Source organism: Mustela nivalis (genome assembly GCF_964662115.1).
Source record: "Mustela nivalis genome assembly, chromosome: 9".
NCBI classification, from domain to species: domain Eukaryota; kingdom Metazoa; phylum Chordata; class Mammalia; order Carnivora; family Mustelidae; genus Mustela; species Mustela nivalis.
This window is the reverse complement of record NC_139028.1, coordinates 32,241,897-32,266,244: the sequence shown is the minus strand read 5'-3', so window position 1 is coordinate 32,266,244 and position 24,348 is coordinate 32,241,897. Positions and strand designations below refer to the sequence as shown.

The following is a 24,348-nucleotide window of genomic DNA, read 5'->3' as shown; positions in this document are numbered from 1 at the left end:
AAATGATCAGATTCAGAGATAATACAAGTACAGAATTTTTCTGTGTTTAAATTCTGTATGTACATGTAAAATGTAACATAGATGAGCCGTTACCTAGTTACATCACATCTCACCAGTGAGCATTTTCCCTGCTCCATGTCTCTTTAGTGAGCAAGTAATTTCTAAACCAGCAGATGCATTTTATTTTATTTTTTATTTTTTTAAAAAGATGTATTTATGGGGCGCCTGGGTGGCTCAGGGGGTTAAGCCGCTGCCTTCGGCTCAGGTCATGATCTCAGGGTCCTGGGATCGAGTCCCGCATCGGGCTCTCTGCTCAGCAGGGAGCCTGCTTCCTTCTCTCTCTCTCTCTCTCTGCCTGCCTCTCAGTGTACTTGTAATTTCTCTCTGTCAAATAAATAAATAAAATCTTTAAAAAAAAAAAAAAAGAAAAAAAAAAGATGTATTTATTTGAGAGAGTGGGAGTGTAAGAGCACATGTATGGGGAGGGAAAGAGGGAGAGGGAGAATCTCAAGCAGATTTCCTGCTGAGTGTGCAGCTTGTTCCAGGGCTCACTCCCATGACCTTGAGATCATGATTAGAGCTAAAATCCAGAGGTAGACGCTTAACTGACTGAGCCACCCAGACACCCCCAGCAGATGCTTTTTAGTTCTCTACTTGCTCCGTGCACAGCATCACAGTCTTTTTTTTTTTTTTTTTTTTAATTACTATTTTAGCAAGCTCTACACCCAACATGGGGCTTGAACTCATGACCCCAAGATGAAGAGTCTCATGTTCTACCAGCTGAGTCAGTCGGGTGCCCCTGTGGAGCCCAGCATCTGCTGTCATGGGCACTTTCTTCATCTTGAGACTTTCCTCCCTTTTGCATCAGTGACTCTTCCTTGGCCTGGATCTCCTCCTGGTTTCTGACACCCTACCTCACGCACCCCAGTTTCTCTGCTAACCCCTGTTCCGCTCACTGGTCCCGTCTGTGTTACTGCTGTTGAGGCACCGTTCTTACCTCTGTACTTGTCTGCTTTCATTCACTGTCTCTTCACTGCCGACTGCTGGGCTGCTTTAGCAGCCACCTCCACACAGCTGCTACAGCGAGCTCCTTAAAACCTCCTTTCTCAGAATATTTAGCAGTTGCCTTCACTTAAAATAAAATTCAGTGTCTGCAGGGCTCTATGTGACCTGGCCTTGCCCACTTATCCCAACTTCATCTGGTACTGCGCTCTCCTTTCCTCACTGTTAACTAGCCCGCCACCAGCCAATAGAAATGTTACATGAACTGGGGCACCTGGTGGCTCAGCTGGTTAAGTGACTCTTGATTTCAGCTCAGGGTTGTGAGATCGAGTCTGGCATTGACTCCCCACTCAGTGGGAAGGCTGCGTCACTCCCTTTCCCTCTGCTCTTCCCCCCGCCTTGCTCTCCTTCTCTCAAATAAATAAATCTTAAAAAAAAAAAAGATGAAATATGTGTGTTCAAGTTAAAATTTTCCAGTAGCTGCTTTAAGAATCATAAAGGCAGTTAATTTTAATGAGACATTTTGATCTATTATTATAATTATTATAATTATAATTATATTTATAATATATTTATATAAATATATATTATAAATATTATATATTTATAATAATTATATTTATAATAATTTATAATAATATTATAATTATTATTAATTTCTTTCCTTTTTTTTTAAAGATTTTATTTATTTATATGACAGGGAGAGACAAGCGAGAGAGGGGGAGTGGAAGAGAGAGAAGCAGGCCTCCTGCTGAGCAGGGAGCCCGATATGGGGCTCGATCCCAGGACCTGGGATCATGACCTGAGCCAAAGGCAGATGCCCAACCACTGAGCCACCCAGGTCCTTCAGTATTTTCCTTAATACATACAAAATATTTTTTTCACAGAGGTATGGCATTTAATGGCTTTCAAAAAGTGGGGGAAACTAAATGCTGAAGGAACATAACTTCAAGGAAGTCACCCAGAGGCAAAAAAGATACTCAGTTTTTATATATCAAACAGCATCAGTAGCATTCAACTCTTGGCTCGTTTCTTGAAGGTCACATCCTGTTTCCTGGAAGCAGGCAGCATAGCATGGTGGGTAAGACCTTGGACTGTGGAGCTGGATTACCTGGGTTCATACCTGCTTTCCCCTTTTATTAGGTGTGTGACCTTGGACAAGTTATTTAAATTTCCTATCCTTCAGTTTCTTCATCTGCAAAATGAGGATTTAGTAGTGCTTTCTATGGGGTGGTTTTGAAGATTAAATGAGTTAATAGACGCAGGGTCCTTATATAGTGGCAGTTGTCAAGGGCTGGTCTTTTTTTTTTTTTTTTTAAGATTTTATTTATTATTTATTTGGCAGGGATCAAAAGTAGGCGGAGAGGCAGGCAGAGAGAGAGGAAGGGAAGCAGGCTCCCTGCTGAGCAGAGAGCCCAACTCGGGGCTCCAGGAACCTGGGATTATGACCTGAGCCGAAGGCAGAGGCTTTAACCCACTGAGCCACCCAGGCTCCCCAGTCAGGGGCTGTTCTAAGTAAACATTTGCTATTATTAGTTACATTGGATGGTATTAGGGTGGTTGGGGCAAAAAAGAGAAACACTGTGTACTTTAACTTATCATTTTAGCCTTCTGAGATTAGCTTTTCAGTCTTTCCTTTTCAGTTTTCATCATGGTCTATCAGCTCAAATCCATATGTCCGAAGTAGACCTCTCCTCGACCTTTTTATCTCAGATGATAATATCAGTTTGTTATGTCCACTAATCAGGGTACCATGCTTAGTTGACCTCTGTGTGGCCCCCATCCTGTTCCAGGATCTGAACTATCAGCTGGTTTAATCCTTCTCCCTCAGGAATGTATCTCAAGTCTCTACTTCTGTTCATGTAACCACTATTTTACTTACTAGCCAGCTAATAGGTGCCAGACATTCTTTGAGGTTCTGGAAATATGGTAATGATCTTACATTCTCATAGGGAAGAACATGATAATAAACAAGAAAATACTTATGGGCATTAAGTACTTTTTAGAATGGGACTAGAATGATGGGAAGGAGCTCTTTTAGACATGGTACTTGGTGAAGATTTCTCTGATGAGATGGTATCAAGACAGGGACTTAATGAGGGTAGGATGACCAAGCTCTGAAAACACTGGGTGTTAGTAGGAAGCCTTGCATTTAGAGGGAACTTTAAGTACAAAGGCCTTGAGAAAATAGGGTATGTAGCCTATTCAGGAAACAGCTTGGAGGCCAGTAGGGCTGAGATAGAGGGAGCAAAGAGAAGACTGGTGGAAGATGAGGCCAGAGGGAGCCCAGGACACATGAATGGCCTTCCAGGCTATCTTTCAGACCTGGGCTTTTATTCTGAGTGTGGAGGGAAGCTGCCATCCTCTCTCACCTAGACCTCCTTCAGGAGTTTTCTTTCTTCTCTCTTGCTCTCCACCATGTCCTGCTTTAAACCCTTCAAATTATTCCCGTTGCACTTAGGATAAAATACAGCTCCACCCGTGCCCTATGGGTTTCTGTGTGGTTAGATCTCTGCCTGCCTTCCCAGGGCGTCGCCCGCTACCTCAGCTTTAGACCACTCTGTGTTAGTCATACATTTCCTCCAGCTTTGGGTTGTGCAGAGTCCTTGCTTGCATCAAATCTTCCTTAGCATGGACTGTTCCTTCTGCCTTCCCCCCATTTTTACTTCTTACTTTTAAATTCCCATTGATTTTCCTCCCAATTTTTTGTTTTGAAAATTTTTAAACAAACGGAAAAGTTGGCAAATAGTATAACAAACGTCTGTGTAACTTTTTAATATTTATCAGTTGTTAACATTTTACCGTAGTTGCTTTTATTAGGCTTCATTTTATGTTTTGTTCCTTAGAGATCTCTTTCCCGAATATACCCCTCCTCACTCTCGGTAGTTGCTTCAAATTCATTCCCCAGAGTACTTAAAAAGAGTATCTATCTGTTTAACTGCTTATTTTCTGCCTCCCATGGACTGTAGGCTCCACATATGCAACAGTCATCTTTTACTCTCCTGTCCTGTCTTCTGGTATCTAGCACCTTTTAAGCATGTGTTAGATATTTGTTGACCCGTATTCACACACAGTTTTGCCTCTGTTCTTCTCAGATGGACACTTCAACCCGGAGGTGGTCAAGTACCGGCAGCTGTGCTTCAAGTCCCAGTACAAGCGCTACCTGACATGTCAGCAGCAGTACTTCCACAGGCTGCTCAAGCAGATCCTGGCCTCCCGGAGCGTAAGTAGTGCTGGCCCCTGCGTGTGGCACGGGGACGCTGAACATACACATCTCATCGCTTCAAGAAGTTGTTCGGGTACCGCACGCCGGCGATAGCAGTAAGAAGAAAACGGGACCAGTAAAGTCACCACACAGTTAGGCTGTATTGTCCTTTCTTACTCATTTAAGATGTAGCCTGGTTTCAGAGATGTGAAAACATGGAAAAATGGTATCTCTTAAAACTGATGAAATATCATAGCTTCAGTCTTTAGCAAGGTCAGCAGATGGCTTTGAGATCCATCGTGGGTTGTTTAGGAGAAGCAAGTTGCTGCACAGCTGGCATGCGAGAGCACACAGGCCTCCAGATACCCTGACAGATGAATAGGGCACCAGGCTTCATGGCCTGGGAGTTGGACCTGTGTGGTAATTTTAGAGGCACGTGTTGTAGACTTGAGGAACACACCAGAACAAACTTTGGGTGATGACGTGTATGCCCATCTGCTCTCTTCCTAGGACCTACTGGAGATGGCCCGACGGAGTGGCCCAGCCCTTCCCTTCCGCCAGAAGCGCCCTTCACCGTCCCGGACCCCTGAGGAGCGGGAGTGGCGGACCCAGCAGCGTTACTTGAAGGTCTTGAGGGAAGTGAAGGAGGAGTGTGGTGACACAGACCTGTCATCTGATGAAGAGGGTGAGTGTCTGTGGGCACTTGGAGTAGCTGGGATGTTGGATTTACACCAGCAGCTTGTTGTTCAGTTGGAGCCAGTGGTAGCCATTTATCTCCCGCGAAGGAAGCTATCCCAATTGTCTCTCTTGGGGGGAGGTGGATGATGGGACTCAGAAGTCCTTAGTCTTTGGGCTCTGAGACGTTCCTGTTAGGTGGGGTGTGACTGCATACCTTTTTTACCCTTGATGCTTAAGTGGCATTTGAGTTTAGATGAGATGAATCCCTGCATGGCAGGGCTCTCCACAGTAGGCCTTCTGGTCCTATTGTGCCACTTGAGAGAACTGCTTTTCCCCTTACAGGAGAGTAGTAGTGACTGTTGGCCTGCTGCAATGCGACCCCATCACTCTGTTGAAGTCTCTCTTCCTGGAAGAGCCGTTTAAATGACCTAAATGTGCTCCAGTTCGTCTGGAGAAGGGTCAGAAAGGAATGGTGGAACCCTGGCCTCCATGTTGTTGGCTTAGCCTTGTTGAACCCAAATGGCCACTTACCCAATCTCCCCTATTGGAGTCCACAGCCACGTTGGATTTACAAGAAAAATTTTCTTTTGAAGATCTCAGCTCATGGCTTCCGAGCTCTCCAGCGCGTTCTCCTAGCCCTGCGGTGCCCCTGAGGGTGGTGCCCACGCTTTCAACCACGGATATGAGAACTGCAGGTGAGAGCTGAGTGATGCTGTGGACACTTCGGGAGAGCAGGACCTAGATCTGAGAACTAGGACGGGGGTGCTGGATTCTTACCTACCAGGGAATCGAAGCATTCCTTAGAAGTGGGAGATTAGAAGTTTTTGTAGGATTCCACTTGTCTCCAAGTAGGTAGGCCTGCCTTTCTTCCTTCCTTTGTTTTGAAGCTTTTCCTTAGTTGCTGATCAGATGGTATTTTGGACTAAAGAAAGCAAGATTCTTAAAATAGCAATATTTAGGGGCAGTTCAGTAATAGAACAAGAGAGGTAATCAGAGAAGTTTCTTAGAATGTGAAATTAGAGAAGAACTTTTAACTGGGATAGGAATCAAAGAAGATGGTTAAGAATTTTTGAGGTGTTTTAGGAGCAGCTGAGATCATTCTTATCCATCAACATAGAGAAAAGCTGAAGAGTTGATCCTGTGACTATTTCAAGATTGTGCGTGCTTACAGTACATGGGAGTCAGAAGGGACACTCAGAAACAGGTTACTTTGAGTATCACAAGTGACCAGAAAGACTTGAATTTGAGCATCATGCTAGTGAATGACCTAGTCCATATGGTTTGGTTCATTTTCTCTCAGATAAAATAGAACTGGGGGACAGTGACCTGAAGATAATGTTAAAGAAGCACCATGAGAAGCGGAAACATCAACCAGTAAGATTGGGTGGGGTGGTCACTAGTGGTTTTTGGTCTAACATCTTTGGATTGGCGTTTGGGAGATAAACACCAAATATCTTTGGATAGGCTTTTAGGAGATAAGGTAGTCACCATATTGTTTATGCTTCCTTTTCTTTCGTTGTTGGGGAACGAGAGCTACTATAGTGGCTAGTTAACACCAGCAATATGAGAGGAAGACAGATGCTTGACCTAGTGTCTGATTTATATGGTATATGAATCACTATATACATTTTACCTGTGTTCAGAGAGGTTAAGGAGCTTGTCCTTGGCCCTACTGCTAGGAAGTCAGGAGTCAGATTCTGTGTTCTTCCTACTTTTTACTCTCTGTTACTCTGCTGAGTCAAGGTGATGCCAGTACAGCCAAGTCAGAGAGCAGAGCTCCCGTCCAAGAAAAGGCAGGGAGGTGGGAAGCGTCCCACATTGGAAATCAGCAAATTCCTTACCTTTTATGAACTGCATTTTCAGACTATAATATAAAATATAATGATATTTAATAAGCTTGTTTGAAGAGCAGTAAGATAAGGAATGCAGAAGAGCTTTATAAACTAAATGTCATGCAATAGAAAGGTTGGAAGTGAGTTCTGTGTCCCGTTATGAAGGGAAGTAGTTTTTGTCTTTGCGTCTCCCCCCCCCTCTATATATATAAATAAAAGACTTTATTTATTTATTTGATAGAACTCACAAGTAGGCAGAGAGGCAGGCAAAGAGAGAGGGGGAGGCAGGCTCCCTGCTGAGCAGAGAGCCTGATGCGGGGCTTGATCCCAGGACCCTGAGATCATGACCTGAGCTGAAGGCAAAGGCTTTAACACACTGAGTCATCCAGGTGCCCCTCCATATATTTTTAATTGAACATGATTTCCCCAAGTGTGCCTAATATCTGATTGTATCTAGGTAAATTGGGAAAATAATCAGCAGTTTTAGCTTCTTTTGGGGGCCTGTATAACAAATCTTTGAATATCACATCCAGGATCATCCGGACCTTTTGACAGGGGACCTCACACTCAATGACATCATGACTCGAGTAAATGCTGGCAGAAAGGGCTCTCTAGCAGGTAAAGATGTCCTTTTTAGGTATATATCATCGGACTGTTGTGTTATGTTACATGAGCCTGTCTGTGTGGCAAAAATAAATGAGACCACAGCTTTCTTCTTGTTGATAGCTTTTGTTTAGTTATTGCTTGTTATGGACTTACAGGTGAAAAATGAGTATAAGATCAATACACTACATCTTTGGCTGTTTAATAGGTGTTAAAATTAACTTGTGAAATCTTTCAGTGGATTTGGTTAAAAAAAACAAAAAAAAAAGAAAAAAGAACTCAGTGTCTTATTACTTAAGACTTTTTTTTTTCTCCATCTACTGGTGGATGTTCGGAAAATAGCATTTAGATGGGACCCTCCCCTTTTTTTTTTTTTTTTTTTTGTTGTTGTTGTTTGTTTTTTAGGACCCTCCCTTCTTGATGTAGAAAATGCAGTTCTGTGATTTGTGTTGTCTTTTCTTCCTAGCCCTATATGACTTGGCTGTCCTTAAAAAAAAGGTTAAGGAAAAAGAGGAGAAGAAGAAGAAGAAAATAAAACTGATCAAATCAGAGGCAGAGGATTTGGCTGAACCCTTAAGCAGTGCTGATGGGATCCCACCTCTCTCCCAGGCCCCTTCTCCACTGGCTATACCTGCCATTAAGGAGGAGTAAGTGAGCAACAGAGATTCCTGCTCAAGGGTGAAAGATGAACCCGCAGTTTACCCAGCACTCATGCGTGGAAGAAGCCTGTGCATGTTGAATCTGCAAGACCAGAGTCCCAGGGGACCTGCTAGGGAATGTGTTTGGTGTGGTCCTTTATTGAACTTTTGTATGACTCTTAGAGGGTTTGGAGGACCTAAACCATCTGGGAATGTGTTCTTGGTCTCTTCAGTTGTTCTTACATATTTTTTCCTTCCTTAGGCCTCTTGAAGATCTCAAACCTTGCCTTGGAATCAATGAAATATCTTCTAGTTTCTTCTCTCTTCTATTAGAGATCTTGCTGCTAGAGGGGCAAGCTAGCCTTCCCATGGTAAGAGTTTTGGAAAGGTCAGATGTACATTAGAGTTTTCAAATTGTAGAAGACTGGCAGTGTTCAGCTGGAGAGGAATTCCAGGTTCCTCTCAGAGTTCTGCAGCTCACTTGCTCTGCGACTTGTAGATAGATTCTAGCTTGCTCGGGCGAGTCTGCAGGGTTGCTGATGTGGAACCGAACTCTGACTGGCTTCTGCCTTTGTGTTCCCTTAGCTGGAGGAACGGGTTTTGGATTGGCAGTCCTCTCCAGCCAGCTCCCTCAATAGCTGGTTCTCTGCGGCCCCCAACTGGGCAGAGTTGGTGTTACCAGCTCTGCAGTATCTTGCTGGGGAAAGTCGGGGTAAGATACTTTTTTCCTTAGGGTCAAGTATCCTCCCCCATTTAATTCATTTTCCTGTAAACCGCAACATTCCTGGTTAAAGCCCTGTGGTTTCACCTACTGCTGTGCCGTGGGGGTCTCCACTGTCCTGATCCACTATGAAACATTCAGAAGTTCTCTTGGGGCTCGGGGATCGCAGTTATTCAGAGTTTTGCGCTCTTTCTGACCTGTGCTGCTTGTTCATGTGATCCATTTCTTGGCAGCCGTACCTTCCAGTTTCTCTCCGTTTGTTGAATTCAAAGAGAAAACGCAGCAGTGGAAATTGCTGGGTGAGTAATTCATTCTGCTCCTCATAGCAGTGGGTTTTCATCCTTTCCCATCCCTGCTCAGCTGCTTTTGCCTTCCAGTCCATACAGCCCAATAGGATGTTGAGAACAGCAGTATTAAGCCTTACTTTGTTCAGTAAAAGAAGCAAAATATCTGTAAAAAAAAAATCCTTTGTGACTCTTTTGGTATCTCAGGGTCTAAGTTTCACCCCTCCTCTGGATTTTGGCTCCCCCAAGTTGGGGTGGATGGATGGCCTTTCTAGGACAATGCACTCTGGTGTTGGCTGGGTTTATATCTGTGGGGCTCTTTTACAGTAGGACCCATAGTCATATTAATTGCACCTGTTCTTGTAGATTAACCTGCAATAGTGTAACTATTTTTCTTTCCTAACAGTGGTCTTTGCTATTGAGGATAACGTGCAACAGGATGTCAGACAGCCCTGAATACACTATTTCCAAGTAGCAGGATTGTTTTTTTCTTTTTTAAATTTATAAAGTCCCACTTACTAAGTTTTAGTATCATGTATCTGAAGCACTTTGATGACTTTTACCAATGATGGTGATCAGAGGAAAATTCCATGTTGATTTCCTACTGAAACTCACTAACCTTTCTCTTTACCCCCTAGAGTGATCTGTGAAGGGAAAGAAGGAGAGAAGATTTTAAGTGCAGTAGATTAATTTATTCCTTAAAATGTTTATTTGGCTTTTAGATGTCAGGGATTGTGTTAGGTGCCAGAGTATATAATGAACAAATATTCATTCACATGAAAAAACAAACATTTACATTCTGTGAGGGGAAAGTACTAGAAAGATGGAAGTTTATGACAAGGTGTTGGTGTATTCTGCAGAGTTGGGAGGACCTTCCTGAGGAAGGAACATTTCAGCAGAGATGTTAATGATGCCTGGGAGGGAGGGAGGCAGACTGAGGGGAAGAGCTTTCCATGTGGGGGAAACAGTATGGGTCAGCTAGGGAAGATTGGATGCGAGAAAATCACACAGGCCTACGTATAGATGATGAGAATCTGGGGGCGAGGAGAGAGAATGGACAAATTGAGAAGTTGTAGGTGGTTAAAGCCATACGACTTGGTTATGACTGGCTGTGGGGAGTAAAGGGAGAGTGCTGTCAAGCATCACTTCCACATTTGTGCCTTGTACTGAAGCTGCCATTCATTGTGGTAGGCGGCTGTGGAGGGTGAGGGTGGAGATCCTGAGTTTAGTTTTGGACGTGCTGAGTGTGAGCTGCCTTCAAGGTGTTAAAGTGTCGATGTTGAGTAGGCAGTGTGGGTGAGAGGGAGTAGAGAGTGTGGGTTTAGAATCCAGATGGGAGAGTCAGGGCAGGGAGTTGTTGGCATATCTACAGTAGTCAAACCCAGAGGCGAAGTGAAGAGAAATGAGAACCTTTGACGAGGCTTTGAGAAGCTCCAAGACAGGGCAGGCTGAGCAGGAGAGCATCCTCCCCAAGGATACTTGGGGGGAAACCATGAAATAGTTGGATCTTGGAAGCCAGGGAAGGACCCAGTCAGGAATTGGGGAGTAGTCATTAGCCTTGATCATCCTAAAAGGTTCAGTAAGATAAAGCCCATGGATTCGAGGACATGGAAGAGCTGGTGAATTTCTTATAAGAGTGATTCCTTATCAGGATGACGGGCATCAGGGATAGTGGGGGGCTGAAGGCAACCCGTGATTGCTGACTGTGTTGCTCTTTCTGACTCTGTCAGCCTACTAGTGGCTGGAAGTCAGCCTGGAAGAGGACCTATGCCCGGGGTGGTAAACCTTATAGGACCAGCTAATAAGGATTTTAAGCTTGTGGACCTGATAAGACAGGTGGCCAGTTTGCTGACCCGTATGTAATGTACCCCTTGGAAATCTGCAGGTGCTACCAGTCAGGGCCCCCTTTTCTATAGTCAGTCTATTGACCATCATACCTCTGGTTAAAGAGACGATGAATCTAAACACCTTCTTTGAGGCTTAACAGGGAAGGGGATGATAGTAACAGGGACTTGTAGCCAAGAAAGGCATTTTTTTCAATGAGAGAAACTCTGAGTCTAAGTGTTGATGTGAAGAGTACAGTGGAGAGAGGGAGATTGAAAATGCAGAAGAGAAGGGGGAATTCACCATGAAAACGCCTGAGAAAGAGGGAAAGGGATTGGCCTTGGTTGACAGGAGAGAGTGCAGTTCTTACTGTGGGGGCAGGTGGTGGACACCCAGCAGTCAGCTGCGGGCTGTGTTTTTAAAAGTTCCCAGGTGATGATTCTGTGGATAGGGCTGGGGTTGAGGAACATTGCATTAGACATGTGGAGGATGGAGGAGTTTCAGGTAATGACAGAGTCCATTTGTGACTGTGGGAGTGAGTGGCTGGAGTGCAGTGGAGGGAGGTTGTGTGGACAGAAAGAACCTCAAGGTTTGCATATTGGCCGTACTGCCCATCTGGATGTGCTAGTTGCCCAGTGTGCTGGCAGGAAGTGTCATGGTAAGAGGCCAGGTGAGCCAGTGCTCTGTGAGAAATGACTAGGTCAGTAGCTGCAAGAAGCAGGGGGCAGGGTGGAACAGGTGGGTGGGTGATGGTAAGAGTCTTGGGGACCAGGCCTTTGTTTTATTTTGATTTTCCAGAAGAGCTGGGGAAAGGTAGTCCGGAAGCAGTGATGGGATGGAAGGAGGAACTTGTGCAAAAGGGCGTGGCTGTGAGAGGACAGGCCGCCAGTACTCCCCAAGGTAGACTGTGGAGAAGCAGACTTCACATTCAATAAGGATGTGGAGGGAGTGATTGAGAAGGGGATTAGGCTGTGGGGAAATGGACTATGAAGGAGCAATTCTAGAAGGCAGAGGAGTAGGGGAGTCTTCCCAGGATGAGAAAGTGCAGTACTTTTCGGGGACAGTGGGACTGTGCCTGACGATGGAGAGCATGTTTTGAGTCCTCAGAAGTGTCATCTCAGCTGCTTTGAGAAGGGTAGGCCCTGGGGGGCTGCATTCTTCCCACAAGCAGACCCAAGTGCTGGTGGTCTCTGTGGCTTCTAGCCTGGGCAGGAGACATAGGGACTGTCCTGTGATGGGTGCTTCCGTAGGAGACCGAACAAAGTAGTAGGGGAGGAGGGCACAGATGGACGTGCTTATTTCTCTAGGTGGGTCAAGGGGGTCAAGCTTTTCTCCTGCCTGAGGGCCTGCTCATTGCTGTACGAGTTGGTAGAATGCTTCTGTTGCCCCACTATGAGAAGAAGCCTTTTCTGACCCCACAAAGATAGGAAAACTTGCCTAGGGTAAGCTCTCATGATATTTTTTGTGATACCTTTCACTTTGAGATTTTATTAACATGTATTCTTTTCTCACTTGACTATAAACTCTGTGAGAACAGAGACTGAGTTCACTAAGTAACCCCGCCTCTCATGCAGTGTGTGGCACGTGGTGGCTGCTCAGCAAATCCCTGGGAAATGAGCAATTCACTCAGGAAGCATCAGAAGTGTTGGTCCAGGCAGACAGAGAATGGAAGGCAATACAGGCTGAGGGGATAGTAAGTGCAAAGGTCCATTACACCATCGGTTCTGATGGGTTCTTTCTTTGGTGTAGATACAGCAAGTAAGAAGAAAGTGGGATTTTGAGTAATACCTTAGATTGTTCTATTATTATTGTTGTTGTTGTTGTTATTTGCCTTTTTAATTTTTTGATAGGCCAGGCCCAAGATAATGAAAAGGAATTAGCTGCACTCTTCCAGCTATGGCTGGAAACCAAAGACCAGGCTTTCTGTAAGGTACGGTTTTTAAGAAATAACCAGACTTTTCCTATTGGATTTCTAGAGCCCTTAAATTAGCCAAAATTCTTTAATGTGTTTACCTGTTAATGTTTCTTCTTTCTCCAGCAAGAGAATGAAGACAGCTCAGATGCCACAACACCTGTTCCTCGGGTGTGAGTATAATACTTTAATGGGGGGTGGTAGTCCATGAAATTATAGTTTAAGGTCCTGCCATGGTTTTGATGATATTTCTTAGTATGTTAGAATGTAGTGAACTAGGTGTCCCCTGATTCTGACCTGCCTTAACATACCTGAGAAGGGTAACATGCTCCTATCAGTAAGAATGGCTTTCCGAGCAAAGGATTCTGAACTGGAGAGAGGATTGCATAGTAGATGCTCTGAAGAGCTTGTGATCCACCTTGTCGGAGGGCGTAGTCCTTTCCCTGAATTCTCCTTCAGTTCCCATTTGAGAGAGATATGATCTTTCTTATTCTACCTATGAAGAAATTGAGGCATGAGGTTAAATGACCTGCTGAAGGTTAGTGACAGGACCTCATCTAGAATTTAGGCCTCTTGGCCTCTAATCATGAGCTCTTGATATCACATCGTTGTCATGTGATTGTTTCTAGTCTGATGTGGTCCTTTTTGTCCTCCCCCAACCCACACCCCACCAAGCTTTGTAGAGATACAGTTGACATACAGTATTGTGTAAGTTTGAAGTATAGAACGTGTTGAATTGATACATGTGTGTATTATGTATCGATTACCGTAATATTAGTCATATTCATTATGTCACATAATCATCAGTTCATTTTAGTGGTGAGAACATTTAAGATCTCTATTAGCAACTTTTAAGTGTATGAAACAGTATTGATAACTGTAGTCATTTTGCTGTAGGTCAGATCCCCAGAATGGACTTGTGTTCTAACTGGAAGTTTATACCCTTTGACCAACCTCTCCCCATTTCCCATTTCCCCCATCCACCATTCCTTGATAATTGCCATTCTCCTGTTTCTGTGAGTTCAGCTTTTTTTAGATTCCACATATGTGAGGTCATAACAGTATTTGTCGTCTCTGACTTATTTCACTTAGCATAATGCCTTGAAGGCCATCCATATTGTTGCAAATAGCAGGAGTTCCTTCTTTTTTACGGCTGCATAATATTCTGTCTTATGGAGTATTATATACCACATTTTCTGTGCCTATTCATCCACTGATAGGCAGTTGGGTTGTTTTTGTGTGTAGCTATTGTAAATAATGCTGTGATGAACATAAAGGTGCACATACCTTTTCAAGATCGTGATTTCATTTCCTTCAGAAGTACACCCGGAAGTAGGATTGCTGAACCATGTGATAGTTCTAGTTTTTTTTTTTAACCTAACTTTTTGAGGAATGTCCATATGCTTTCTGTGTAGTGGCTAAAGCAATTTACATTCCTGCCAGCAGTGCACAATGGTTCTCTGTTCCCTGCATCCTTCCTAATGCTTATTTCTTATCTTTTTGGTAATAGCTGTTCAAACACATGTGAGGTGGTATCTCATTGTGGTTATGATTTGCAAATATTTCCTCCCATTTGGTAGGTTGCTTTTTCATTTTGTTTTTTTCCTTTGCAGTGCACAAGATTTTGATTGAAATAGTCTTACTTGTATATTTTTATTTTTATTGCTTGTGTTTTTGTATCATGTCTAAAAAATTGTTGCTTAGACCAGTGTCTGGGAAGCCTCTTTCATATGTTTTCCTCTAGGAGTTTTACAGTGTTAGGTGTTATGTTTAAGTCTTTAATCCATTTTGAGTTAATTTTTGTGAGTGGTATAGGGTAGGGTTCCAAATTCAGTCTTCCCATGTGGCTCTCCAGTTTTCCCAACACCATTTACTGAAGAGACTGTCCTTTCCTTACTGAGTATTCTTGGCTCCATTGTCAGATATGGAGCCAATAGTTTGACTATATACACAATGGTTTGTTTCTGGTCTTTTGATTCTGTTCCATCGGCTTATGTGTCTTCTTTTATGCCAGTGCTGTACTGTACTATTTTGTCTATTATAACTTTGTAATAAAGTTTGAAATCAGCAAATGTGATGCTTCCCAGGATTGCGGTGGCTATTTGGGGTTGTTTGTGGTTCCATATAAATTTTAGGATTTTTTTTTTCTATTTCTATGAAAAATGGTATTGGGCTTTTAATAGAGATTACATTGAATCTATAGGTGATTTGAGGTAATTGGACTTTTTATTTATTTTTTCTTATTTAAAGATTGATTTAGAGAAGAGCATTGGGGAGGGGGAAAGGGAGAGAAAGTCCCAAGCAGATTCCCTGCTGAGCGCAGAGCCCAGATCAGAGCTCTTACCATGATCCTGAGATCATGATATGAGTCAAAACCGAGTCAGATTCTCAACCGACTGTGCCACCCAAGTGCCCCCGTAATACAGACTTTTTTTTTTTTTAAAGATTTTTATTTATTTACCTGACAGAGATCACAAGTAAGTCAGAGAGGCAGGCAGAGAGAAAGGGGGAAGCAGGCTCCCCGCTGAGCAGAGAGCCCGATGCAGGGCCTGATCCCAGGGCCCTGAGATCATGACCTGAGCTGAAGGCAGAGGCTTAACCCACTGAGCCACCCACGCACCCCAATATAGACGTTTTAACAATATTTTTCTGGTCCATGAACATAGGCAATCTTTTTGTTTATTTGTGTGTGTGTGTGTGTGTGTTTTTCAGTTTCTTTAATCAGATTCTTGTACTTTTCAGTGTACAGATCTTTCTCCTCTTCTGTTAAATTTATTTCCAAGGGGGCGCCTGGGTGGCTCAGTGGGTTGAGCTGCTGCCTTCGGCTCGGGTCATGATCTCAAGGTCCTGGGGTTGAGCCCCGCGTCGGGCTCTCTGCTCAGCAGGGACCCTGCTTCCTTCTCTCTCTCTGCCTACCTCTCTGCCTGCTTGTGATCTCTCTTTGTCAAATAAATAAATAAAATCTTTAAAAAAAAATTTATTTCTAAGTATTTTATTGCTTTGATGCTGTGGTGCGGTTTTATAGGGCCCTGGGCACCAGCAGAGAGGGCCAGCCTGAATATGGCAGAACTGTTGTCTTACATAACAGTGGTGTAGAACTCAGTTTCTCTTGGGAGCAGAAAAACTGTTCTTGTCCTGTTACAAATTTGAAGTCCTTTGTTCCTCTAAAGCTGAATTTTTTTGTTGCTATTAGGTGGGGTTTACTTAGCAACAGTACTGAAAACAGGTAAAAATATCAACCTCTTTCTCACCTACCTAATAACTTTCTGGATTTCTAAGACTCAAGTAATTTTTGGAAATATAGGAGTTACTTGGTAGGGTCTGGAAAGTGGACTTTTTGGCCTTTGCAGGAACAGAATACTAATGAAGGGAAATTTTTTTCATGGTGCAAAGGACTGGTTCTGGGTACTGGAGAAGGGGTGATGGATACAGAATTCTTTATGTTCCAGAAGAACTGACTATGTGGTGCGGCCCAGCACGGGGGAAGAGAAACGAGTTTTTCAGGAGCAGGTAAGGGATTGCTAGTATCCACTGAAAATCGTTTCATCTGTGGGACCATGCAGAGAAAGCTCTGAGCCTAGCTCTCCTTGAGTCCATATTCTTAGAGGAAACTCACACTCTTAACCTTAGATCTTCTCCTGGTTGAGATTGTTTGCTGGGGTGGAATTGGTGTGAAGAAAACAAATGATTTTGTTTTCAAAACAAATGTTTTGTTGGGCTTTTGTTCCAGACAGCAGAATACCTCTATATTTCTCTCTCTGTCCCTTTGCTAGTGAGCTCTTTGGAAATCATCCTTTTCCCAATACGTTTGGCTCAGTATTCCTAGTGCAATAACCTGTTTCCTTGTTTTAGTCTCTCCAGGTCAACCCCTTATTGTGTGAAAGTGTCAGAACCCCACTAATAGTGACCTAGCAGCCCTGTCTCTTTTCTCTTGGTAGGAGCGCTACAGATACAGCCAACCTCATAAGGCATTCACCTTTCGCATGCATGGCTTCGAGTCTGTAGTGGGGCCTGTGAAGGGTGTTTTTGACAAGGAGACCTCACTCAACAAGGCTCGGGAGCACTCCCTGCTACGCTCTGACCGGCCTGCCTATGTCACCATCCTGTCTCTTGGTATGTGCCATTTGTCTCTTTTTTTTGTTTTTGTTTTAAGATTTTATTTATTTATTTGACAGACAGAGATCACAAGTAGGCAGAGAGGTGGGAAGAGAGAGAGGAGGAAGCAGAGAGCCTGATGCGGGGCTCGATCCCAGGACCCTGGGATCATGACTTGAGCCGAAGGCAGAGGATTTAAACCTCTGAGCCACCCGGCGCCCCTGTGCCATTTGTCTCTTGTCAGGGATCCCTTCTTTCTGTAATCAGCTGTCTCCCCTGCCAACTCCAAGAAGGGCTTTGAGGGTCAGATAAGTTTTAGGAGGCCTTGGAGTTTGGGACACGAAGAGGGAATTCTGTCCCCAGAGATCGATGTGAGAATCCGTGATTCTCCCCTGAAGTCTAGGCTCACATTTATTTTCCATGTGGAAATTTTTCACAGGCCAGCTAGATAGTTAAGTTTGGGAATTTGCTTTCTCTAGACTGTTTTAAAGATGAGGTTTTTAATTTTTTTTATGCCGTGAAGCTTTTTGGTGGTCTGGTAAATCCTACAGACTCCACCTCAGAATTTGGTCTTTATTTATTTTTTTTTTTTTAAAGATTTTATTTATTTATTTGAAAGACAGAGATCACAAGTAGGCAGAGAAGCAGGCAGAGAGAGAGAGGAAGGGAAGCAGGCTCCCCGCCGAGCAGAGAACCTGATGCGGGGCTCGATCCCAGGACCCTGAGACCATGACCTGAGCCGAAGGCAGAGGCTTAACCCACTGAGCCACTCAGGCGCCCCAGGATTTGGTCTTTAAATGCATAAAATGAAATGCATAGAGTTACTAAAGAAAATGGTCCTGTTAAAATATTTATCAAAATGTTAAATTTATGATGCAGAAATATGTATGTTTTTATTACAATATTAAATGACAGCCCTCAGCAGCAGGTCTTTTATCTCCTATAATTTCCAAATAGTGTTGGGTAGAAATGATGCTGTGATGTGATAATGAAAATACCTGATTTCTGATCCTATCACTGCCAACATAAGATTTGTTACCTTTGCTCATAATTGAAGGAAATGCTATATTTCAGTCAGATGTGGAAAATTTTTTTCCACCTGAATTTACAGACTTTAGTCTTGGCTGAACATATGAAGGGTGTAGGATACTGTCCCCTTATTACTGTCATAATAGGTGATAATGCCGAGTCTGACTAAGGCTGAGGCACTCCTCAGTGAGCTGCTCCCCATGAGAGCAGGTTAGAGGACAGTGCTCTGCAGTGACAGCCATGCTTGATTCTTGGACTTTCCATTTTCTGATGCCATCAGTTCGAGATGCTGCGGCCCGGCTGCCTAATGGGGAAGGTACCCGGGCAGAGATCTGTGAGCTGCTCAAGGACTCCCAGTTTCTCGCCCCAGATGTCACCAGCACCCAGGTAGGATGGAAAAGAGGTGGTGTTTGTTTTGTTTCAGAACGGATTTAAGAAAACTTACAAGGAAACATAAAATGTCATAGTTTTTTTGTTTTTTTTTTTTTTTAATTGAATGAAGAAAAGGAAAGGAAGAGGTCCTGAGAAAGGGGAACAGTGATGACCTAAGACCCTGTGGAGCACAGATTTCACTCGCACTTCCCTTCAGCTTCTATGGCTTCTTTGTTCCCTGCTCCTTCGGGGAGCAGCTCAGTCTCTCAGGAATCTTGGAGTGTTGCTAGGTGCTGCAGTGAGCCATCGGCAGTATGGCCAGCAGGCAGGAGAGGGTCTGTTTGTCACCTGCAGCTTAACACCTGGCATTTTGCCTCTGGTGTCTGAGTCTGAAGGGTCCCTTTCCCTTTGCTCTGGTTCTCAGGTGAACACAGTGGTGAGTGGAGCGCTGGATCGGCTGCATTATGAGAAAGACCCGTGTGTGAAATATGACATCGGGCGAAAGCTGTGGATCTACCTGCATCGAGACCGGAGTGAGGAGGAGTTCGGTGCGTTGAGGCCCCGAGCAGAATAGGGGTGCTTTTGGCTTCCTGCCCCAGGGCCATGACACTTCCCAGTGACATTCAGGCAGGACCTTGCCCGCTGGGGAGGCCACCAGCCAGGGCTTGGCTCCTAATGAAGGCACCCTGCTTACTGTGCTGAGGCTTACCACTCTTGTTTACAGAGCGGATTCACCAAGCACAAGCTGCTGCAGCTAAAGCACGGAAAGCCCTTCAGCAAAAACCCAAGCCCCCGTCCAAGGTGGTAAGTGACCTCTGAGGGCAGCTGCCTTAGGGGTGTCATGGTGGGTGGCAGTGAGGCCTGCCTTGAACCACAGTGCCGTGCCATCCTTTGGTGACTTTGGTTAAACTGCACCCACATTTCTCCTCTGCCTGTAGAAATCTGGCAGCAAGGAGAGTTCACTGAAGGTCCTCAGCAGTGGTCCCTCCGAGCAGAGCCAGATGAGCCTCAGTGACTCTAGCATGCCACCCACCCCGGTCACACCTGTGACCCCCACCACTCCAGCTCTGCCTGCCACTCCAATCTCCCCTCCACCTGTGTCATCAGTGAACAAAAGTGGCCCTACTACTGTCTCAGAACCAGCTAAATCTAGCTCAGGGTAAGGTCCTCCATTTTTTCCTCCAGCTTTCTCCCTCTAAAGGCCTTTTGGATGTGTGGCTTCAGTTGTTTGGTTTTTGTCATGTTCCCTTCCACCCCCCTCATTTCCCCATCTCCTTGCAGTGTTCTTCTGGTTTCTTCACCGACAATGCCACAGCTAGGAACAATGCTTTCCCCGGCTGCCAGCCAGACTCCACCAAGTTCTCAGGCCCCTGCCCGTGTCGTGAGCCACTCTGGCCCGGCTGGACTGCCCCAGGTACGGGTGGTGGCCCAGCCGGGCCTTCCCACTGTGCCTCAGCAGTCCACAGGGCAGACACAGACGCTGCCCCAGATGCCGGCGGGACCACAGATTCGTGCTCCAGCCAGCGCTCCACAGACCAAAGTCGTGCCCCAGGTAAACAGGGACAGCAAGCCTGGACCCTGCCATGGTCTCATGAGTCCAGTGGGCAGGCTGGGGAGGGACCAAGAAGCTTGACGCAGCAGCTCATTTAATATTCACAGCTGAGTAAGCATGACTAATAAGTTGTGTTTTACATGGTGGGAATCAGAACTTTGGAGCAGTTGAGTGATTTACCCAGGATTGTAATGTCAGGACACTTGTGGAAGTGGGATGTGTTTCTAAATCTCGGGCTCCTTCCGTTTGCCTTTCATCTGGTCATGCCACTAACTAGTCGGGTAATTTTAGAGAAGAGTCTTACTCCTGTCTCAGTTTCCTTTACCCTAAAAGTGGTATAATATTTGTTCTCATTGTGTAGGAATAAAATGGGAGGTTCAGCGTGAAAGCTTTCTGAAAATTAAGATGCTCCACACAGATACAAGAACTTTACAGTGTCCACTTATGAGTGTAGCAAGCCTTAAGCAGTGGTAGAGTACATGTGCTCTTAGAGGGACACTTCTGGCTGGGGGCATGCTGGGGACAGCTTGGTGGGCTGGGCTGCATTTCGGTGTCTTATCAAGCTCTTGGTCTCACACTTGAACCAGACAGTTATGGCTACTGTTCCAGTCAAAGCCCAGACTGCGGCAGCCACTGTGCAGCGTCCTGGCCCCGGGCAGACGGGGCTCACGATGACCAGTCTCCCTGCCACAGCCAACCCCGCGAGCAAGCCAGCCACAAGTTCTCCCGGCAGCTCCGCTCCAAGTGCTTCCACGGCTGCTGTCATTCAGAATGTCACAGGACAGAACATCATCAAGCAGGTTGGTGGAAATCTCTGGGTGGATTCGACGCCTTTGTCCTAAAGCAGGACCATTGGAGATCTTAACGATTTGTAATCTTTGATCTTTAGCTCACGGGTATTTCAAGGGTAAGTTCCCTGATGCAGTCTTTTAGATGCCAAAGATTTCTTCTATTTCTTTTCCGTATAATTTAGCAGTTAGTAGTATCTGGATTCAGAGTAGATGTTTCATGAATCTATTTAATGACAATCTTGTGGTATAACATATACTTTTTTGGTGTTTTTGCTTATCTCTGATAACAGTAGGATACATTTGTACTTTCCTGCTTGTGAATGTGCAAGGATGATCATTGAATTTTTGAACAATTGGTAAATAGGGGGGCACTTGGCTGACTCAGTCAGTGGAGCATGTGACTCTTGATCTCAGGGTTGTGAGTTTGAGTCCCATGCTGGGTGCAGAGATTATTTAAAAATAGAATATATTTTTTTTAAATCACAAAAATCCCCAAAGAATTATTAGGCACAGTAGCAGTGATGTGCTTTTCAGGTGCCTGCACTGTGCTTTTATAGGTACTGTGTAATTTAATCCTCATAATGCCATGGGATAGATGCTTTTATTATCCTTGTTTTATACATGAAGAAATGGAGTCATCTAATGGTAAAATAATGTCATTGTTTTCATTGACCAAATATTTATTGAGTGCTTTTTTTGTGCCAGGCACATTCCAGACTATTGGGGATGTAGTGGTGTATTCCAGAGACCGAATCCCTGCCTTTTTGGAGCTTATCTTCCCATAGAGCTAGGGGACTGAGCTGCTTCCGGGACAGGTGTAATAGCTAAGGAGAGCAGTAAACGGGGAGGGGTAGAGAGTGACAGTGTGCCATTTTAGCTAAGGCCATCTGTGCAGGCCTGAGAGGATGGCATTTGGAAGAGGGATGAAATGAGGTTAGAGTGTGCCATATTTGGATTATCTGGCAGCAGCATTCTAGGCATCAGATGAAGTAAATGAAAGTGCAGGGAATCTGTTGTTTTCACGTCATACTCTTGAGGAGCAACGGGAAAGCCATTGTGTGTGAAACTTAGTAAGCAGGTGTGAAAGCGTTCGAAGGGGGTTGCTTGAGAAGTTGGCTGTGGTTAAATCACATCACACTTTGATTTTAATTTTAACGTGGGGAGCCACTGAAAGATCGTGGGCCAGAATAAGTTGATTGGTTTATGTTTAAAAAGCTCTCTGGCTGCTGCGTAGGATGGGCTTCAGGGGACATGGAAGCAGGGAGACTGGGAGGTAGTCGAGGCAGTCCAGGAAGATGGTGCTGGCTTGTGTGCATCATCTTTGGAGGTCGGAGAGGTGCTGGGATTCTGGATATATGGTTGGCGGTTGAGCTTGTGTGATTCTCCGGTGGGCAGATTGGGGGGTCTGTTGAAAGAAGGGATTTGAGTGTGTCCCACAGCTTCGGGCTTGAGTGATTAGGTAGACTGTGATATCATCTCCCAAGCTTGCAAACACTGAGGTGCGGATACTGGAATTCAGACCTGGAGAACAGTGTGTTTATGAAGTCAGCACCTGTGTCGGCTGTGGAAGTGTGAGAGACGTGAGGCTGCAGGCAGATCACACTCTGCTTGCTTGACTGGCCACCAGTGGATTGGTGGCTGTTTGGGAATGGGTTCAAGAGAGAATGTAAGGTGAGGAAGTAGAGACAAGGAATATTGGCAGTTTTTCAGCAATTCTGTTTCTGAAGAGAGCAGAGAAGTGGGGCTGGGAGAGGGGACGGCATGTGGAGTAAAGGAAGGTCTGTTGCTTCGTAGGTTGAGAAATGTTAGAGCATCTTTGCATACTGATGAAATGCAACATAGAGAAGGTCCTTGAGGCTAGAAGCGTTCATGTGTTACACATGGGATATTGACCTTAGATAGGAGTTGGTGTAGGAATCCAGTAAGTCGGGCTCCAAAGCCCATGCTGTGGACCACTGGTGCCATTGTCTGCTCTTGAAATTAAAGGTCATCATAACTGTAAATAAAAGACATTTTTGAAACAGTTGGGGAAATGCAAATATATATTACTAGATAGTATTTATAGATGATTAGGTTTTAGTAGTTGGGTGTGTTGGGGTGGGGGCTGTGGCCTAATATGTGATCTGTCTTGGAAAACATTCTGTGTGCACTTAAGAACATGTATTCTGCTCTTTGGGGATGGAATGTTCCATATGTGTGTTAAACCCATCTGGTCTAATGTGTAGGTGATTTTTTTTACTTTAAAAAAAAAGTCCTTTTCTAGGTTAGAAGTGTGTACAGAAGTATTGATCAGTAAAATGATATAGTGGTTTACTTTAAAATATTCCAGCTCCTCTCTCCACCCCCCCAAAAAAGGAAAAGTGGGGCAGATAAAACAAGATTGGCAAAGTGATCACTTTGAAGCTGGGTACATGGATTTTTTACACACCATTCTCCACTTTTGTAAACATCCACAAGTTTTCAAAACAAAAAGTTAAAAAAATATCTAAAGCACACACCCCCAGGAAATGGAGATTTGTCTCATTACTCTGCACAAGCAGCTTAGCACTGCGGATCCCCTTGTCAGTGCTCTTTCTTTCCTATCCAGGTGGCCATCACTGGGCAGCTCGGTGTGAAGCCCCAGACGGGCAACAGCATTCCACTCACAGCCACTAACTTCCGTATCCAGGGTAAGGATGTCTTGCGTCTGCCGCCCTCTTCCATCACCACAGATGCCAAAGGCCAGACGGTTCTGCGAATCACTCCGGACATGATGGCCACATTGGCCAAGTCCCAGGTCACAACAGTCAAATTGACCCAGGACCTCTTTGGGACAGGAAGCGGCACTGCAGGCAAAGGCATTTCTGCTACCTTACACGTCACTTCCAATCCGGTCCATGCCACAGAGAGCCCTGCCAAGGCCAGTTCAGCTAGTGCCCCTGCGTCCACTCCGACAGGTACCACCGTGGTTAAAGTGACTCCTGACCTCAAGCCAACAGAAGCCTCAAGTTCAGCTTTCCGCTTGATGCCAGCACTTGGTGTGAGTGTGGCAGACCAGAAGGCGAAAAACACGGTGGCTTCTTCAGAAGCAAAACCAGCTGCCACGATCCGCATCGTGCAGGGCCTGGGAGTGATGCCCCCCAAAGCAGGCCAGACCATCACAGTTGCGACCCATGCCAAGCAAGGGTCCTCAGTGGCCAGTGGGTCTGGAACTGTCCATACTTCAGCGGTGTCCTTGCCCAGTATGAATGCTGCTGTGTCCAAGACTGTGGCCGTGGCTTCTGGGGCTGCCAGTACGCCCATCAGCATCGGGACGGGAGCCTCTGCAGTGCGGCAGGTCCCTGTCAGCACCACGGTGGTTTCCACATCCCAGGCTGTGAGTAACACGGGGAAGAATAGCCGTTCTCCTTAGGGAGCTTCTCTTTTTAGGAACGGAAAGTACACCCGCTCTCGATTGCTTCGTTTGACCCAAACAGGCTTACTTCCTAGTAGGCTTATTTAAGCCTACTAGCTAGCCTACTAGCCTAGCTTTTTTTCAAAACAAATTTATGAAGTAGTGTATGTGTTCGCTCTTATAAAGGATTAAAACGTACAAAAATACTTAGAGTAAAAGATAAAATTTTTTCAGTCACCCTCTACTTCACTCTTCACGAGTGCTCATTACTACTGGATTTTGGCATTTATCCTTCGAGTCCTTTTCCTGAGCGTTTTCATGCAGTATGTACACATAGTTTGAAAAGAAATCCCTGTGAGAGACCTTAAATCTGAGTACTGTTCTGTGCTTTGCCTTACTTATTTAAAAATATATCTTGGGCATTATTCTAGATCCCC

The 24,348-nt window shown here is 44.8% G+C and overlaps 1 protein-coding gene across 4 annotated transcripts in view; it reads left to right on the top strand.

The window, feature by feature from the left end:
• The window catches only part of NFRKB (nuclear factor related to kappaB binding protein), a 40,990-nt gene that overhangs the window by 11,548 nt on the left and 5,094 nt on the right, over positions 1 to 24,348 (top strand). The window contains exons 5-24 of one of the 4 annotated variants that reach the window (XM_082683948.1): positions 4,098 to 4,225; positions 4,718 to 4,892; positions 5,479 to 5,580; positions 6,186 to 6,259; positions 7,251 to 7,335; positions 7,787 to 7,967; positions 8,221 to 8,329; positions 8,544 to 8,670; positions 8,913 to 8,978; positions 12,638 to 12,717; positions 12,826 to 12,872; positions 16,149 to 16,209; positions 16,638 to 16,812; positions 18,104 to 18,210; positions 18,620 to 18,743; positions 18,920 to 18,999; positions 19,134 to 19,354; positions 19,477 to 19,747; positions 20,335 to 20,547; positions 23,126 to 23,893. In XM_082683948.1, coding sequence (XP_082540074.1) covers positions 4,098 to 4,225; positions 4,718 to 4,892; positions 5,479 to 5,580; positions 6,186 to 6,259; positions 7,251 to 7,335; positions 7,787 to 7,967; positions 8,221 to 8,329; positions 8,544 to 8,670; positions 8,913 to 8,978; positions 12,638 to 12,717; positions 12,826 to 12,872; positions 16,149 to 16,209; positions 16,638 to 16,812; positions 18,104 to 18,210; positions 18,620 to 18,743; positions 18,920 to 18,999; positions 19,134 to 19,354; positions 19,477 to 19,747; positions 20,335 to 20,547; positions 23,126 to 23,893 — 3,194 coding nt within the window. Of the gene's footprint in view, positions 1 to 4,097; positions 4,226 to 4,717; positions 4,893 to 5,442; positions 5,581 to 6,185; positions 6,260 to 7,250; positions 7,336 to 7,786; positions 7,968 to 8,220; positions 8,330 to 8,543; positions 8,671 to 8,912; positions 8,979 to 12,637; positions 12,718 to 12,825; positions 12,873 to 16,148; positions 16,210 to 16,637; positions 16,813 to 18,103; positions 18,211 to 18,619; positions 18,744 to 18,919; positions 19,000 to 19,133; positions 19,355 to 19,476; positions 19,748 to 20,334; positions 20,548 to 23,125; positions 23,894 to 24,348 lie in introns of all 4 variants that reach the window. The other 3 variants (XM_082683946.1, XM_082683949.1, XM_082683947.1) reach the window with 3 other exon arrangements.